Source organism: Rhea pennata, chromosome 1 (assembly GCF_028389875.1).
Source record: "Rhea pennata isolate bPtePen1 chromosome 1, bPtePen1.pri, whole genome shotgun sequence".
Taxonomy (NCBI): domain Eukaryota; kingdom Metazoa; phylum Chordata; class Aves; order Rheiformes; family Rheidae; genus Rhea; species Rhea pennata.
In genome coordinates this window covers 51,968,759-51,987,015 of record NC_084663.1, presented here as the reverse complement: position 1 = coordinate 51,987,015, position 18,257 = coordinate 51,968,759, and the positions used below count along the sequence as shown (strand labels likewise).

At 37.4% G+C, this 18,257-nt stretch overlaps 1 protein-coding gene across 2 annotated transcripts in view; it reads left to right on the top strand.

The window, feature by feature from the left end:
* Positions 1-18,257, top strand: part of ANKS1B (ankyrin repeat and sterile alpha motif domain containing 1B) — a 432,952-nt gene that overhangs the window by 89,860 nt on the left and 324,835 nt on the right. For both annotated transcript variants that reach the window (XM_062585768.1, XM_062585759.1), the window contains exon 9: positions 12,441-12,581. In XM_062585768.1, the coding sequence (XP_062441752.1) occupies positions 12,441-12,581 (141 nt within the window). The remainder of the gene's footprint in view (positions 1-12,440; positions 12,582-18,257) is intronic.

The following is an 18,257-nucleotide window of genomic DNA, read 5'->3' as shown; positions in this document are numbered from 1 at the left end:
TGGGCATCGTTGCTGGGTTTACATAGCACAACACCTGGCTCTTCCATTTCTCCTATGCCTTAGGTGCCCATGATCTTATCAGTACGCAATATTGTGCAACATGATGTGCATTTGAAACAACAGTCTCCTACTTATTTTGGGAGTTTCTAATCTCTTCCAAAAAACATAAACAGAAAACAATACTAAGTAATTTTCACCCAGACAGGTGATTTGGTAATATTAACCTCAACTCCCTGTTTTTCATAATGTTAAAAAAACAGATTAGCAGGGGAACTGATGATTTCTCTTTTTGCTAGAATATCAGCCAACAGAGATTTTTCACTCAAGCTCTGTTCTTCCCTGAAGGCCTCCTAAAAGTCTGTCAAGGAATTCTGTTATGTGTTTCCCCTCCCCTCTCCTCAGATTCTTCTCTAGTGTCTTGTCTGAAATCAGATTTGCATCTTCCCTTAGAAGAGAAAGAAAGGTTCCTTACATCATGATCTTCCATGATTCTCTTAAAGTTCCTTTTCCCCCCAATTGACCAGTAAGGATGCTCCAAACTCTGAAGGTGGGATTCAGCTGCCTAAACACAGATGTCTCATGTCACTGTAGACATGCAGGATATCTGAGTCTTTTGCAGGGCCTAACATAGGCTCAGTCAGGTCTTCTAGAGCAGTGATTAAAGGCCAGCAGGTACCCTACAGTGTCTAAAATGACACTGGATGCCTATGATTAGGTAGCTGAATCCTACCATAAAGCTTTAATTCAGTTGCACAGACAGACATCTAGTGCCATTCTGGCAGGCAGCTGAGACATCTACATTGCACTAACAGATGTATCAAAGAACTTTAAATGTTGTGATGTCCTGGAGTGGCAGTTATAGATTAGACAGAGGGCCTACACTGAATCTTGGTGAGTAGGCAATTTAATCAAGCTTGAAATGTCCATCTGCTAGATGGAAGGTATTAACATTTAATATTGGGAAATATCTAATCTAATAATCCATTTGAATTATCACAGTTGAGCAATAGAATATATAACAATGTATAAGACCCATAAAGAGTATAAAGAACTTCTTTAAAGTTTCAGTTACGAGTAGATTTTAGTTTCTAAAAATATATTTTTGTTCTCTTTGAAAAAGTAGTTGTAATAGTTTGTGAAGAACCTGAGTCTGAATACGTGGGAGATTTATTTTTCACAGCCATATGTAGACATTCACCCTGAGGGAAAGATAACTGAGTTAATAAGGAAAGAAAGAGAAAGAATGGTTTAAAAGTACTCTTATCTGTCCTACAGTCCTAAGCAAGAAAGAGATGATTTTAGAACTCCTTAGCTTTGATTTTTCTGCATGTTACAGAGGTAAGTATTTATGTAATATTTCTAGAACCCTATCTCTGTTGTCAGCACTTACCAGTGCAAGTTTTTGTGTTTTAATACATAATGACATTAAAATAAATTAGTACTCTACCTACACAACAGGCTACAGAGAAAAAACATAAGATTCTTAAATGTCTTTTTGGTATATACCTGAAATCAACACTGATTTCATGTCTAGTCTACTGACATAAGAATAAAGTCATTTAGCTTGGAACTGGAAAATGAATAAAGTCTAGTGATCACCATCTGATTGAAATTCCTGAGACGAGTGAGAATCATATGGGTATGTCTCTCTTAGCTGTTCTCTGTGGTGAGTGGGAAAGCATACAGGAGTTTTCCCCTTATGGTGCAAACAGAAGATGGAGCCTACTAATCCAGCAAAACTATGTGAATCCCTGCATGATCTATGGAGGGGCAGGGAAAAATGCATACAAATGTAGGATTTCACTGTAACATCTTCTATGACTGTTTTGAAGTTGAATTAGTAGGCCCTCTTTTACCTGCAGCAGTCCCTGTTTCCCTTCTTCTATTTCTTCTTTTTAATAAAAGGGAAAAGTATACATGCAAATGCTATTATTCATAGGGCAAAATTATGCCCAACAATAAGGTAATACAAACAGAATGTTTTCTTTAGAATTGTTTAGTAGTTGAAATAATGTTGGGCAAATGGGCATGTTTTGACTACTTGCTTAATTTTATTTTTATTCCTTTCTGCTGGCAGCAAGCACATGTATTTTATAGTTGACACACATGAAAAACAAGTATTTTTGTGCGTAAGTCTTGAACTAATTGACCAAGTGGTAGTTTCATTGCATTCAATTGACAGATGTTTTTCAGTCTCTGTGAATAAGCTCAGCAAGTAGAAAAAGAATAGCAGGAAAATATATTGGACCAGATTTTTACATGATAATAAAATATGAGCTCAGGAGTAACTAACAGTTAAGGGACAACTACCTGATACTTACTGTGCATTAGAAATGTTTGCCTGTGGAATTAATACAGATCAACAGTGTGCTGTAAAGGCAACCCTTAGCTTTTCTCTAACTTTCCTGTACACTGAAACCCCTGGCTGAATTCAGTGGTATAACTGTTATAATTGGAATTAGAATTAGAATCAGAACCAGAATCCAAATCCTTAATGGTGCACACCACTGTTTTTACATTGGTTTCTTTGCTTTTCCAGAGGCATATATGAATTGAATGGTTTGTGCTATTTTTGACCATCAATTGTCTTTTCTCTTTGCACCTGTCCTTCCTAAACTTATTATAAGTTTCAACTGTAGTGCCATGAGAGAAAAGAGGCTCTTCAATTTTATTTGCTTCAGTTGTTACTTGAGATGAGCAGTCTCTATTAATACTGCTGTTATTTCTATTGATATTGGTGCTTTGCCCAGTATCTCTGGAATATGATCTATTAGCAGCCTACAAAGAAGTAGCCTCACCACTGTCTGCCGGTGTTAACCAAAAATCATATTAAAATGTAATAATAAAGAACTAGTAGTTCTTTAAATTATTAATAGTTGATTTCTTACAGGTATTAGAATATTTACTACTCTGCCTTTGTCTGTGTCTGAAATGATGTTTTATTTAAGGAATCTCAATAATTTTACCAGATCACTGGTTTAGCTGTAGATATTTCATAAGAAGTATAGTGTTACGTAGGAGTTATATATGAAGGTATGCTATTAACAGACTTGTTTATCTGTATTTTATAGAACACTTGAAGACACTATATGATCACTGGCTGAAGAAAGAATTTAAGTATTAGGTCTTCAGCTATCCAAGAATATGTCTGGAAAACAAAATAAAGGTGTGATTGTAGTGGGACAGACCTATCCATTCTGTGTTGAATCTACCACAGGTAAAAAGAACAGTAGAGATGTGCTAGCACAAGAAGAGCAATAACTGTCCTAAATCTTTCAGTAATGCTGGTTATTGAGATTACTGCAATGCAACCGCTGTTTTGATTACATAAAACAGGAGGAAGAGCTTTCAGTATGTGAACTGCACACTGGTCCTCTTTATTACCATGCATAGCAAAACTTTTGCCTTCCTAGTCCACAAGCATTCTGAATTCTGCTTCCACCTGCCATCTGAATAAAGAAAGAGTAGGACTATACGACAGGATTAGCTGAACCCCTTATAAGTCAAGTTGCACTGAGAGCTGTTGTCCACATGGTATTATTCTGCATCTCTTATGCTGGTGGTAGGAGGGAAATCCTTTTTTTCTAATACCTGTAGAAGTGTCTGAGGCCTTGCATGTTTTACTGAAGTCAGGTGTATTACTCTTTGGCTGATCTTTTCCAGCTAGACCTTCAGCTTCTTTAATTCACCAAATATCAAGAGGTATCATTCAACTGCTTGGCAGTTATTCCAGTGCATTATTTTTATAGTGTATTTAGTACTCAGAATACAATGTGGCAAACTGCTAGCAAATTGTTATTGATAACCTAGTACAGACATTCTTCAAGGGCTTTTTGATTATCCACTCTTAATCCAGCCTTCATCTTCAGATGACTAACTCAACACTGTATGTAGTTTCTTATTAGAATGGTTTTGCCCATTCAGGTATGATTTTCTCTTACGTCTTTCATTAAGGCAACAGCATCTTAATGGAATAATGACTACACTTTCAGTAACATACTTTTACTGAGAATATGTATGTTAACTAAAAAACTATGCACTGAAGGAGGCTAATAAAGTGGTGACTTCTGCCTACTCCCTTACCACCTGATTTTTCCTTTTTTTCTGTTCCTTCTGCTCTATTTCATGACAAATAATACATTTTCTGTAAGTTCAATCATTCTGCCACCCACTTATCCACCCTCTCTTTCACAACTTTAAAAAAAGGAAAATACATGTTTTACAGCTGATTCGCTTTGCAGTTCTATTGCATTGAGTTTTGCAAATGTTATATGATAACATTCAGATAATACAGTGATGTTGAGTAGAGATGCCTCTGTAGCTATTCTCCAAACAGATTTTCTTTTTTTTCTGACACTTAAAGCCAAAAATGCTAGTATTTACTTTGAATTACATTTTTTTCCTGCACACGAAGGTAAATATGCATAATCTTTTATTTATATTTAAATTTCTGAAAATATTAACCCCTTATTTTACTTTTCCGCAGGATCTTATAGTCTTCATTATCAGTCTCCTTTTTTGACTAGTACGTGCGTTTTTCAGTGAGTCACTCTTTGGAATGAGTCATGTGCATATAAACACTCAGTCCTTGATTCAGGGAGATGCACAAGTCTGTGATTAACACAAAAAATCCCATTAACTTAATTGGAACTACTCATGTGCTTAAACTTCAAGATTCAAAACAAGTTGCCAAATTCATGCGTTTTGCACTGCCTACATTTATGTATACCCATCCTACATACTAACTTAGGTCAAAGCTACTGTGCCTGTGGGATGGAAAGGCATCCCTAGAAATATACTTAATTTCTTTTGCATTGTGTCCTTGTACTCTGTATCTTTACTGGGTTAAATTCCCTCACAGGACTTAATCCTTCAAAATGCTAAGTTCTTTTTCCTTGGACCAGCAAAGCATTTAAAATAAACAGTTGATGTAATGTATGCAAGGGGTCTGATTTACAAGTATTGGTTACTCACTCAAAGCTATGCAAGTGCTTAACAGCCATGTTCATTTTGCTTAATGTTATATACTTGTGCTGTCTGCCTGAGCTGCTGTTGAAAAGGAGGAGAAATATACATGTGGAAGGCAGCTCAGTGCTCTGTCTCAAAGACGTCTTAGGATGCAGTAGATAAGTTGTCCTGTGAACTATATTGCCATAGATTAAAGACAGAGCCAAACACTTAGCTCAGATTAAACACTAAATTTTTAAACAGTTCAGATTGAAAAGAATTATGTTTAAATGCTTTTATAAATCAGGACAATGCTTAGGACATTGCAGCTTCAAGCAGTTAATTCTTATCCAGTTAATTTCACTCTGAAAAAACCCTCTATATATGTTTCCCAATACCTAAAAATGGAAATACTATAGACTCCATCTACTATATCATTCTTAACTAATACTGCTTATTATAGTTAAATTATAATTACTAAAAGCACTTAATATTCCTTTCTCTGCAAATTTTCAGTTTAAATTCTTAAATTCTCCTCCTTATCCTTAAATTTAATTTACCATTTCAAAATCTTCTGTAATGTATTTCTTCATCTATATCAAAAAACTAGAAGGAATTTAGAAAATAGTTGATTCCTACTGAAATACACTCAGATATCTTTAGCTTTGCATTTAAAATATGCATATAAAATGATATTCATAATGGTTGGTTATATAAAGATGCAATATTGTTCATATAAAGATAAGCACATTCAGTTCCTAAGCTTTTACCTCTAGTGAAAAATACATTAGCCAAGTCCAGCCTTTGCATTAATACATGGCTCTCTGTTGATTAGCTATTTTTTCTTTTATGGTTGTTTTTTACCAAAAGAAGAGTTAGCTTCTGTCTTGAAAAATAATAATTCATTTACAGATGGAAGAAAAAGCATCTTTTGTAACTTATGGCTGATAGCTCATAATAAATTAATAGCTTTTTCATTTTTTTTAATCTTAAAACTTTTTCATATCATATAGTTCCTATTATAGTACATAGGATCAGAGGTGTCTTGTCATTATTTAGGTTACATGCAGGAATTAAAAGATTAAAATATATGGTCCTGTTATGAATCACATTAAGATGTAGTCATGCATTTTACAGTCTTATTTTTCATTTTTGCCTTATTTACTGTATATCTTAAAACTAATGATTCCATGTTGTACTTTCATATTACTTGTCATCTAATGCTACGGTATATTTACTGCTTGCCATCAGCTCCCGCTCGGAAGATGGAATGATTAATTTCTGGCATGCTTATCATGGTAGGGGTCTGTAGCACTTGCCCACCGAATTGCAGGCTGTGTTTGAGTTCAAAGCATTTGACTGCTTTAGACAAATAGGTTTTTGCAGAGTCCTAGTGAGAAAATACTGCCATACCCAGCTTGGTTGAGGGCAAGATTCTCCCTATCTGGGACTGCTAGAGCTTGTTTTTTTAGAGCCTCATATACCTCTGAAAATGGTCACAGAATATCTCCTGCTGATTTCTGATGTAGCAAACTGGCCTTCAAGACTTCAATACAGCCAGAAAACAAGGAACACAGGCTTAGTGACCATCTCTGAAAAGTTTAAATGACTCGTCCAGCATCGACAGGGCCAGCGGCAGATGCTGAACACTCTTCTCCAGCGTTCAGTGGCGTTAAGTGCAAGACCACCCTAGTCCTTCTGGCATTCCCTTGCTGACTGCAGAAGGTGCAGGCAAACTCTACCCACACTCATAGCGAGCGCACGGTGAAACAGAAGTCAGCTCGGAGCGTGTTTGCTGAGGCCCGGCGGCCGCTGCTGCCTCTGGCATCCGGGGAGACCGGCTGCAGGCCTGCGAGCTAAGGAGGGGGGCAAACGGACGCACCCCACGCAGGCAGGAGGAGGGGGCCTTGGGCCAGGCGGGAAAGGGGTCCCCGGGCCACCAAGATGTTTCACAGTTGTTCCACCTGAAAGAAATGACGTATATCTTGTAAATGAACGTCACGCGTGTCAGGACTGTATGTTAGGTTAACGCAGGGCTCCTGCTGTGGAAAAACAGTAAGCGTTTGTGTTGCATTTCATGCTCAAACCCTGCTCGTTCCTCTCCTGCAGTCGTCAGACTGTTCTCTCCTCTGTGTGGCCTGGGCACCAGCAGGGGGAGCACTGAGAGCAGAAAACTATCCCAGCCCTTGATTTCCTTGTCTGCTGTGTTTGCCACAGCAAAGGCAGAAAACAACCTGCTCAGCATAATTTGTAGTGGATATTAAGAAACGCTTTCCCCTTTTATTAGTTCCTTATTCAATATAATGTAAAATTGGACTAATAAAGCTTTTTTAATTTAATTTTTATTTCACAACATAATTAAGTATCTTTGGGGTCAGGCAAAGCATTGGTAAAATCATGCCTCTATAATTCTGGGGGTAGGTTTGTATTAAATATTTGCACGCTCCTATGATTGTCAAATTATTTGCTTAGAAGGAACCTCCTATTGACTTAATTGTTCCAGACTGAACAGTGCAGAAAGTATTTGTAAACCTATCAAACATCTGGTTGCTTGCTGCCTTCCATAACCAAAATTATGCCGTCCAGAGGAACGGTTGATTTCAGCTTTGTTGCTACATTTCTGAGAAGTGAGATAAAAGAATGTAAAATTACTGGATATTTTAAAATAATTCTAAACTCCTTTAAACTCTGTTTAAAGGGCAAAGAGTTCTGCATGCCCTGCAATCCATAACTTCAGCACAGTCACTGTGGTAATAATCACAGTAGAGAGTTCACTTATTTTTCTTAATATGTGATATTCTACAAGACAAAAAGTTAACATTAGTGTCCCAAACTATGATGTAATATCAAATGGTAAGTCCTAGTATTTTGTGTCTTTGACAGTTTTTTTCTGCTGCTATCTTGTTCTAGTGGATATGGACTGAAAGTATTTGCTGAGCTTCTGCAAATGGATGACAATTATGCTAAAACATAGATACAATAAGTAAATAAAAAGTGTGATGTTAGTGGGTTTACATTCCACTGGACTGAACAGAAAAGTCTCCTCTCACTCTTGAAACTAGGGGTTTAAATCACATTTGGCTAGCAAGGGCTGCTGCAAATGTCACGCCGAAAGCGTAGACTAATCTTCATTAAAAACAGAAAAAATAGAGACTAAAAGGAAACAAGAAGTTTTATAGGATTTATTGTATTCCTGGAGAAAACTTGTCTAAATAATGAATTCTTCTGGTAACTATGAAATTGTTGTGATCAATATTAAGGAAGACAAAAAATTCTGGACTATTTTATACATGACATAAAGCTTCCTGAGCTATGAACTTTGTAGCTCTTGAGTAGTCATTAAGATTAAAGGTGCTCTCTTTTTCTTTTCCTGTTGACTTTTAAGAGCAGAATAGACTTTCACTGCTTTTTTTTCCCTATGTATTCTTTGTCCTGTCTGTTGCTGAATATTTGTTCTGTTAGATCAGGAGAGAGATGTCAAATTGTGATGGCCAGTCTGACTTACATAAATACAGCAAGTGAACAGAGAGCCTGTTTACAGGATAAAGCATGTTTCAGTCTGAAGTTTCTTACTGGACAAATTCTGCCTTTTGTGCAGATGGAGACATAAAAAATGAAGACTTCCCTGTCTAAATTTTCAAAGACATAATCTAAATGCTTATAAGCTATGAACATCAGAAGTGACATGTTGGGCCCAGTGAAGTCAAAAGGAAGCTTGCCACCATTGTAATGGTCCAATGACTTTATTCTTTTATCTTATTAGCCTCTCACTGCTATATGATTAGTCTCTTCTATTGTTAGTTCTATTGTACACATAGAGAAATTGTATCATTAGTCATTTACGGCTAGAAACAATTTTAATACTTATTTCAGTGTTCTAGAAAAAATCATAAAACTTTTACTAAATCTTTTATTCTGTGTCAATCTCTTGTGATTTCCCTAGCAATTATTCTTTTTTGCAAATCATGTATAATATCTTCTAAGATTTTCCATCTGATTTGAAGATATGTGGTGCTGACACTTATGCTTCTTTTAGCTTAGGCAGGATGGACCATTTTGAAGCTTAGTATTACAGTTTATGTTGGCATCACCATTTCTTAATGTAAAATTCAATTGATTTAGCAACTGTGATCTAGGTGGTATTTTCTAGCTACTTTTACTGTTTCTTTTTGGGTAAACACTGGCATGTAAAAGAGGATTTCAGCTGTGTCTTTTTTTCTGTTGACAGAAGAGATCTCTTCCTCTCTTTTATTTATTTCTTTTTTTATGAGGAGGAGGTGTAAATAACTTATATTTCACTAAATCTCTCCCAAGGCTTCCCACCAGCACACAAAGAATTAGATTTTGGTGTCTGAAGGATCTTGGAGGAGGCAAAATTAAATTTTACCACAGAGCAGAAAAGTGCAGGAGTTACGAGAAAGGCAGGAAGGCTGAGGGAGGATATTGGGTGGGTTGGGTAGGAGTTTCAGGGGCTTGTGTGACAGCCTGAGGTCCATGGATGTCTTTGTAGGTCTTTCTGTATCTCATCCATCTTCCCCAGCTGCCCTCATTTCCCTACGATGTACAAACCCAGTTTATTCCTTTTAGGGGACTTGAGACTCTTCGTTCCCTCATGCAACTATTAACTCCTTCTCTTCTTTTTGCAATTGCTGCTGTCTTTTCCTGCAGCTGCTCCTCCATATCCCTTTGTGCTTGTCGTCTGCTAACAACTGGGCTTCTGGCAGTGGGGTAGGTGAGAAAGCTGATAGTGATAGCTGCTTCTTTTCTCCTTCACGTATGTTTGTCCTAATGTGTCTCCTTCAGTGCTTTAGCAATAGCAGAAGCAGAAATCTGGTAAGAAGACAGAAATCAGCCATTCAGTATGAAAGAGCCAACCCTAGCCTGCAGTAATGTGTATATTAGCGGGTATCAGGCCATCCATACCTGCCTGGCCTACTTGCGTGAGAGTACTAGTTAACTTACTCTAAACCACTGTGCAGTGAGCTTGGACATCTGTTTGTCCTGTTCTGCAGGATCAGGAGGTCTGACTGTGTCATCGTCGCCATTTCTTCACATTCATGTCGATGGCACTAATCTAAATTCCCATGATCCCTGGTCTTTTTTAGGCTGTTTATATACATTACATGTAATATAAATAATATATCTCTCTTTCATACTGCTTATGTGTATTTTTCTGTTGTTATGTATTTTAACTATGATATTTTCTAATCTGTTGCTGTAATGGCTAAACACTCGTAAGTTCTCCCTTGAATGATTCAAATGTATCCATTTCCATTATTCATCCTCCTTTAGCTGTGGTGGCAAATGTTCTCTGACAGTGCGTGTGTCCTTTTTACTTTTAGAAGGTGCGTTGATTATACTTCTTTCTATGATTTTCATCTTCATTCATTTACATTGGCTTCTCAGGCCACAGTTGTGTGCATTAGATGCTTTCCTGTAACTAGCACTGCTGCAGTACTTTGCTTTTTGCTCCAGGGGGCAAAAAACTCTTTATTCCGAGGTACCACAATTCCGAGATTTAAAATATAAACGTAAGGCAAACACCGTGGAAGATGGTATCGTAAATAGATTGGAAAGACCCGTAGTCTGCTTCTTTTGCCTATGCAAATGTATAACAATAATTTTCCTGCATGACCCACACCGTGCGGAGTTAACCCGGCCCCAGTAATAATCCATGTACGGATACCGGTTGCTATGGCAACACCTTCTGTGGTACTACTTGACTGTCAAAATAACCTGGTGCAATATTTCAGGAAGAATGTTTTAGAAATTGACTTTTAAAATAAAAAGTAAATAAATCCACATAAAAACGTTAAAAGGTGGGACTAGATTTATCACGTCTGCAGCAAGGGAGCCAACATAGGCGAGGAGAACCAGACGGCAGAAGGCGGATGTGCCGTCTTTCTCATCTTTGGCGAGGGAGTGGTGGTGGACCTGAGCGGTATTTGCTCTTCTTAGGTTATGTGGGTACAGCCCTGTGTGCATAAGAAGGTAGCACGCAGGTCAAAGGCTAAATGACCCTCAGCTGTTAGGGAAAGTTTGGTTAGTCCCTGTCTACGCTGTGCTGTGCCTTCGCTTTGCTCCGATCACCGGGACCCGTCAGAAGTGCTGCTGCTTCTGCTGTCTCTTTCCACCCTGCTTTCCCCTTTGGCTTTGCGATCCCGTTCGGGCAGCAGACTCCACTCATTTCTTTACTCCACTTAAAATAACATGCAGTTAAGCAGCTGTGTTTCGCACGGGCCTCACAGCTGCGCTTCGGCGTTGCGGCTGCCGTCGGATTAACAGCTGCGGCCGGCCGTCGTCGCCGGCAGCCCCCTTGGGCGCGTGCAAATCCGACCACCTCCGAGAGATTGCGTGAGACAACCAAGCGTTCCTGCAGTTAACGTTTATTGTCTGAATAGCAGGCAGGCTGCAAAACCAAACACCGAGCAGGCTAGAACGGCTATTGCATGTTCCAGTTTAGATACGGACACGGTAATTATCTGTGCCATTGAATTCCGATGGGAGTAAAAACCTGCCATTTACTGTCATTATAACTTTCTTTTTAACATGAGACTCTGAAAATCATTCATCACTGGTTTATGTCTTCTCCTCCTTCTCTCCCTGAAATCAGTAAAAGTTGCTGCTGAAATTCATTTGGTTGGGGTTGGACTATCCTATGTAGCAAAATAACATACCTAAGTAAGTGGGAAGTGGCCACTCCTTCCGTTTCTGCCCATCGTAGAATATTAGAATACTTTTTAAAACAAAAATAAGATTTATTCCCTTATCCCTGAGGCCAGTAAGGGAGCTTTAGTGCTCAGAACCGAAAGACATTCTCTAGAACCTCCCCTCCACTCTAGCTGAGGTGACCATGAGCACAGGTCATTTCTAAATAAAATACTTGCCGCACAAAATAAGCTAACATGTTTGTTATGGTTAAACTCAAGTAAAAAATGAAATCTCAAATTTCATTATTCTCAAATATACCTTTTTTTTTTCCCTGCAAAAACCCTGGGCTGATCCAAGCAAATATAGCAGAGTTTTTTATTTTTGCTTTCTGAATGCATTGGGTGACTGTTAAAGCAAGATCCTCTTAGGTTATATTATTGCATTTGAGGGACTGTACATTTCATTAAAAACATGAGTTTTCGTTCTCTCTGGGCTATCCTAAACTTAATGGAGTTAAAACAAATTTTAAAGTAAAATGACGTAAAGTAATATGAACTAGAAGTTGCCAATTACCTGGTAATGAATAAAGTAAGTTTATTTTTAATATATATTATGCTCATTCATATTTAAAGTATAATTGCAGATGACTCAACATACACCTTCCTTAAAAAGTACTATTTTCATGTGAGAGATTAACAGCTGAGCAGTTGCTGCACCGCATTAAAATTGCAGTTTATCTTTTGGCATTTATAAATGTGAATTTTTTCAGTTCATGTGTTCATTGAGTAAAATGTTTCTTTACCACCGTGTTTAATATGAAAGTGCTGCTTCTTTATGCACAGAGGCCTTCTTCAACATGTCTGTCATCGAGAGAGGAAGAAGAAGATGATGTAGGTGAAAATACTTGCGGTCCTTCAGGTTTATGGGAGGCTTTAACACCTTGTAATGGATGCAGAAACCTCGGATTCCCCATTCTTGCACAGGTATATGTTTCCCTTTTCATCATAAAAATTATTGACTAGAATAGCTTCTCAATTTCTTTTCTGCCTAACCTGTTACAGTCATTTCTTGTCTTTTCATATTCACTTCAAAAAATGATATCTTTGTTCTTTATTTTAATTTCAAAATCCTGTTTTAAGATTAAATGTCGAGATTCAGTCCTCTGTTTGTAATATTCATTTGATTAAGTTTAAAACTGAGACCGTTTCATGTTTATTACCGCCATTTTAGACAGTTTTTATGTTGTGTAGCATTTCTTTCTGATTCAGGCTGGAATGAAATTTTGCAGTCCTTTGGGATATGCGCCCTATTTTTGACCAGTTTCTAATTAATATAATAACATCTCAGCTAGTTTCTTTATAGCATTAATTGAGGACATCATGCATAGCTCTCTCAACTGATGTTACAATATAGCCTAAGACTTTTCTTTGAAGATTATGTAAGTTAAAAAGAAGTCCCCAAACACTTTCAAATGCTCATGATACTACAGAGAAAAACAAATACAAATGGATAATATACTTGCATCTAAATCCCAATAATTCTTGGAGCAGATTAGGCTGCAGTAACTACCAAGACATGCCAACAGCTGTGTCCTGAACAAGTGGTATCGTACTGCTACAGAACAGGATGATACTTATTGCTGCTTCTGGGTCCCCCTTGTTCTCTCTCTCCACTATATTTCGGCTCTCTCATTTCTGCTATATCTTTCCTGCTCTTTTCTTGTAGCATTGAATGTAGGCTTGCCAAATTTCTTTTCAGAAATGACTCTTTTTTCAGTTGCATCCTTACTTGGCACCGCATTTAAATAGCTTTGGTCAGATTCTTGTGTACCAGATTGAAATTACATATCCTGTCTCAGCACCCTTTATACAGTGTTGCTTTCATACCGTGACTGTAGGTTTTATTCCCTTTGGTCCAGGGGGACTTGCACCTGTTTGAAGTCAATGCTAAAGCTTCCACTGCAGTCGATGAAAACAGGATATGGCAACTGATGTGCTTGAATAACAATGAGCACTGTCCTGTCTTTTTATAAGCAGCTTTTCTTTTTCTTTCCCATTTCAGTAGCCGTATTCTACTTCGTACTATCTATCATTTTAGACAGTTGGCAAGGTGCAGTGCTGTAGGAGTTATCTGGATTTATAATAGGAGCATACTAGCTACTAACGCCTCATTTATAAGAACTTGTTTCAAAAAATATTTGTTAAATGGTTATGGTTTAATTACTTGTTAAACTTTCCAATGATGAGCATATGTGACATTTTAAGTAATTTCATAATTAAAAAAAAAAATTCCTTGTCTCTTTTTAATGTAAGATATATGCAAAGGGTGTTATAATATTGAAGAATGCATCTGTAAAATAGAATAAAATTAGCTTTATTGGTGGGTGTCTCTTAATAAGGAGAGGTTCATTTCAAAAAAGAGGCAAGTTTTAAGCCAGTAACTCCTGAATTACTTTGATTCTTTGTATTTAAATTTTAAACTCAGCTTTATGATAACTCAGGTTCATCCTCTTAAGAACTAACAATATGTACTCTGCTCCTTCATGAAATGACAAAATGCCTTTGTAGATTGGTTCTCTCCGTAAAAATTGAAGATGGAGATTTGTTTTTCCCTGTTTTTATTTCTCATGGAAGAAAAGAAAGAAAATACATAGTGAAAAATCTCCAAATTATAAAAGATTGGATTCAGTTAAAAAAAATTATTTGCCATTGCTGTTTTCAATCTTTCAGGCTATTAGGCAATCCATTGTATCTATCACATTTACTTCAGAATGCAGCAGAGAACATTTTTTTTCTAAAGGAGTCAGAACACAAATTGACCTCAGTCTAAGACCAATATCTTCAATTGGCCTGACAAGTTATTGTATATACAATCTGCTCCAGCATATTTTAGGTAAAGATATGAAAAGATATGTTTCTGATATGACATGTGTTAGTCCACTAAGCAGATTTTATCATAAAGAAAAAATGAAATAAGGGTACTTGGCATATTTTAAAAGGCATACTCTTCTAAAGAGAGCTCAAAATTGGGAAAACTGTCTGTCAATTGCTTTTGAACACCAATCGCTAATTCATTTTTTCGGTTCTTGTCTAATTAAAAATAGATTTTATAGTTATATAAATATACTATGTATGAATATCAAAGGTGAATAAGTGTGAAAATTGATTCGTAGTTTATATACACAGTGAGGGGTATAATGGTAAATAAGAAAGTGAATTTTAGGTAAGATGTGACCCACTGAGCTAGCAGTATTTAATATTCAGTTGCAGAGCAATTGATCTCCGTGACATATTTGATTTATTTATTGTAGTTATCAAAAAGAAGTTGGCCGGATGTGCTTCTGAAGATGCTGTGTCTAATTTCTGTCTGTGCTGTGCCTGCTAATGTCATTTTATAAAGGGCTGTATACTAAGATCTGTGTCAGTTGTTCTGCAAATATTGCTTAAAACTTACTACAGCAGCAATACAGGTGTTTTCAGAAGTGACATAAGCATCTCTCTTCCACAGTCTCACAAGCAGAAGAACTGAATCCAATCTTTTATATTTTGGAGATTTTTCACTATGTAATTTCTTTCTTTTCTTCCATGAGAAATAGAAAGAAGAGCTTGATAGAAAATCTTTTATGTGTCTTGTAAAAATTTGAGAGTTTTAGGTTGTCCAGCCAGTCAGAATGAAGCTGACAATCAGATTCAGCCTCCTCTAAAATAATCAGAAGTCAGATAGCAAGGATACCCAGTTAGATTTGAGGACACTGAAGTTCAAATGCTTTTTCTAAGTTTAGCAAAGAGGGAATTCCTTTTGTAGTTTTATGTGTAGCATTGTAACAGTTTAATGTGTGGCTGTTGGTTTTCTGAAATGAACCTTTCTTTTCAAGTAGAAATTCCATCCTTTCCAAAACTGGTATGCACATTTCTGTGAAAAATGTTAACTTTCATGCACAAGTATTTTATGTCTAAAAACACCTCTTTTTTCAGGAAATTCCCAATTGTGTATTCTCTGGTTCTCAGTCAATTCAAGAAAAAAAGCTTTGCTCCACCTGTATAGCTGAATAACTATCTTTTATAGATTGCAGAATTTCAAATAATCTTAAATATAAGAAAATAAAAAAAAAAAGAATTTTGAAAGCTTTCAAAGACATAAAAACTAAAAGTTCTTATATTCTACTTTCACAGCACTCTAAAATCCTAGCATCACGGGCTTTGCTGGAAACTGTTTACTTTGCAATGATATGTCTGTTAATCTGACACAAAACTTTTATAAATGGGATGATGGTACTAGCCTCTCTCATGGGTCTCTGGTCCCTGTAAAATCTATCTGCAGTATCCACCAGAATTTTTAATGCTTTAATAGTTCCATTTCTTAGTCAACACAAAAATATAATGCCAATGAGCATTCTTCTGCATAAGGGCAGGAATAAAAGAATACAGTATTTCATATACAGTTTTCTCTCAGAGTAGCCACAAAAATAGGAATTAAGTGACAGTGTACTATTTAGTTGGAAAGATCTTACTATGCCACATAGGTGAGTACTGGAAAGAAAATTGAAATATGATACTATCCTGAAGGGAGGATGTCAAGGGGACGGGGACAAACTCTTTTCAGTTGCCCTGTGTGACAGGACCAGAGGCAACGGGCAGAAATTGAACCACAGGAAGTTCCGCCTGACCGTGGGGGAGGATTTCTTCACTGTGAGAGTGATGGAGCACTGGACCAGGTTGCCCAGAGAGGTTGTGGAGTCTCCTTCTCTGGAGATCTTCAAGGCCCAGCTGGATGCAACCCTGTCTAACATGGTCTGTGTGACCCTGCTTAATCAGGGAAGTTGGACTAGGTGATCTCCAGAGGTCCCTTCCAACCTTACTGATTCTATGGTTCTAAAATATTTTTGAGCAACACCTGATAATAATATACAGCTGTAAGCAGTGGACTGTCATCATTCTTGGCCATCTGATAAACTTGAGCAAAAGTATATATCAGAGAGTGATAATTCAGCTAAATATAGAATAAGAAAGTTTAGAGACTGAAGTATTGTAGTCAAGCTAACAGCTCTATAAGCAGATAGGAGCATCTCCAAAGAAATACAGGCTACCACTACAGAGTTCTGCAGATAACTGGGTTGACACTACAGCTTTGTTTATGCTGCAGATTAAGGAATGGTTGCAATGCAGATAGCAGTAGCAGCGAAGAAGTAGGAAGAGAGACTTCAGCACAGTGACTGATTTGGCTACAAGCCTTCTCAGATTTCCAGCCATAGAATAGGTTTGTTGGACTGTACCATCAAACTGTCATCTGCCGTTAGCTACAATGTAACTATAGGTATAGAACTACAGCCTAGCTTGCAGTCAGACCTTCAGTTATTGAGAAAATGTGCCACAGGTCCTATTTTTCAGCCTTTGGCGCTACTATTGTGGGAATAGGAGGTTGACTCCTCTGAAATACAGCCTCCAACTAACTTTTCTTCCCTAGTCCAAGTTTTAACAAGCTTCTCATCCCAGTCTGCTTCTTTCTGATTCATTTCTTCAGGCCAATCTATGTCTTACTGTTCTCTTGTTTTTGTTCAGGCACTTTGCCACATTGCCTTTTTTTAGTAAGTGAACAGAGATAAGTTTCTGTCCTTACAAAGGCAAGAACAGCAAATTTAGGTTGAGTCAGGATTCATCCCTTTGACTTTCAGGTAAAAGGAGTCTGAATTCTGGTCCGTGGTCTAGGGGACATGTTTGTGTATGTTTATGACAGTTTACATAGAGTGTCATAAGCAGAAGACTACAGAGTTATGGTCATTTTTGGGGTGCTTTTTTTCCATCTAGTCTTAACTCATGCAGAAATCTTTTCAGCATAGCAATAGAGCTTCAAGAAGGTTTGAAAGCACTGCCATATCAGAACAGCCTATAATCTAATAGTAGATATGAGCTGTGGATGTGAATCTCTAAAACGGGAGGCAACTGAACCTTGATCACATCTCCAGTGAGTGCTTTTATATTACTGTCTACAAGACAGGCACATCTACCAACTTAGTTTAAAACAAACAAACAAGCAGACAATCAAACATAGCTAGACATTTCTTCTATATTCTGGAGGGAGACTCATTCCATAGGTGTCTGAGGCATTTTCTGAGGACAAGAAGATCTGTTGGATCACAAATCCCCAGGGAAGGCAGAGGGCCTCTATCAGGGTAGTGTATTTTGGGCACAACAGTTCAAGTGCCTTTGGGTCTACCTTGTTTTAACATAAACTAACATTCAGGAAAACACTTTAAGAGAACTTAGGGGCATGCTGGAATTAAAAAAGCTGGCTGCAAACTATGCCTTAGCAAAGGTAAAGCTTGGGTTTTTGTGTATGTGTACAGATGAACTAGATACTCGCAAAGTTCTGTCCTTTAGTAGAGAAACATTCAGTGCATACTAGTCAAAAAAGAAAATAGAATAAAAACTACAGTTTCATGTATTTGGAATATGCTGCTTTATTCAAAGGAAAACATTTATTATGTGACTGTTGCCAGGGAGCACTGAGGGCCAGGGAGCCAGGAGCTGAAAGGAGCCTTGCCAGCTGGACCTGTTCCTGTTCCACCCCCTGCGTTGATGGAGCAGGACAGGCCCTGGCGTTGCAACTGAGAGTCAGCTGAGAGTCCAGGTTATCAAGCAAATACATGGTGATAAGGCAGG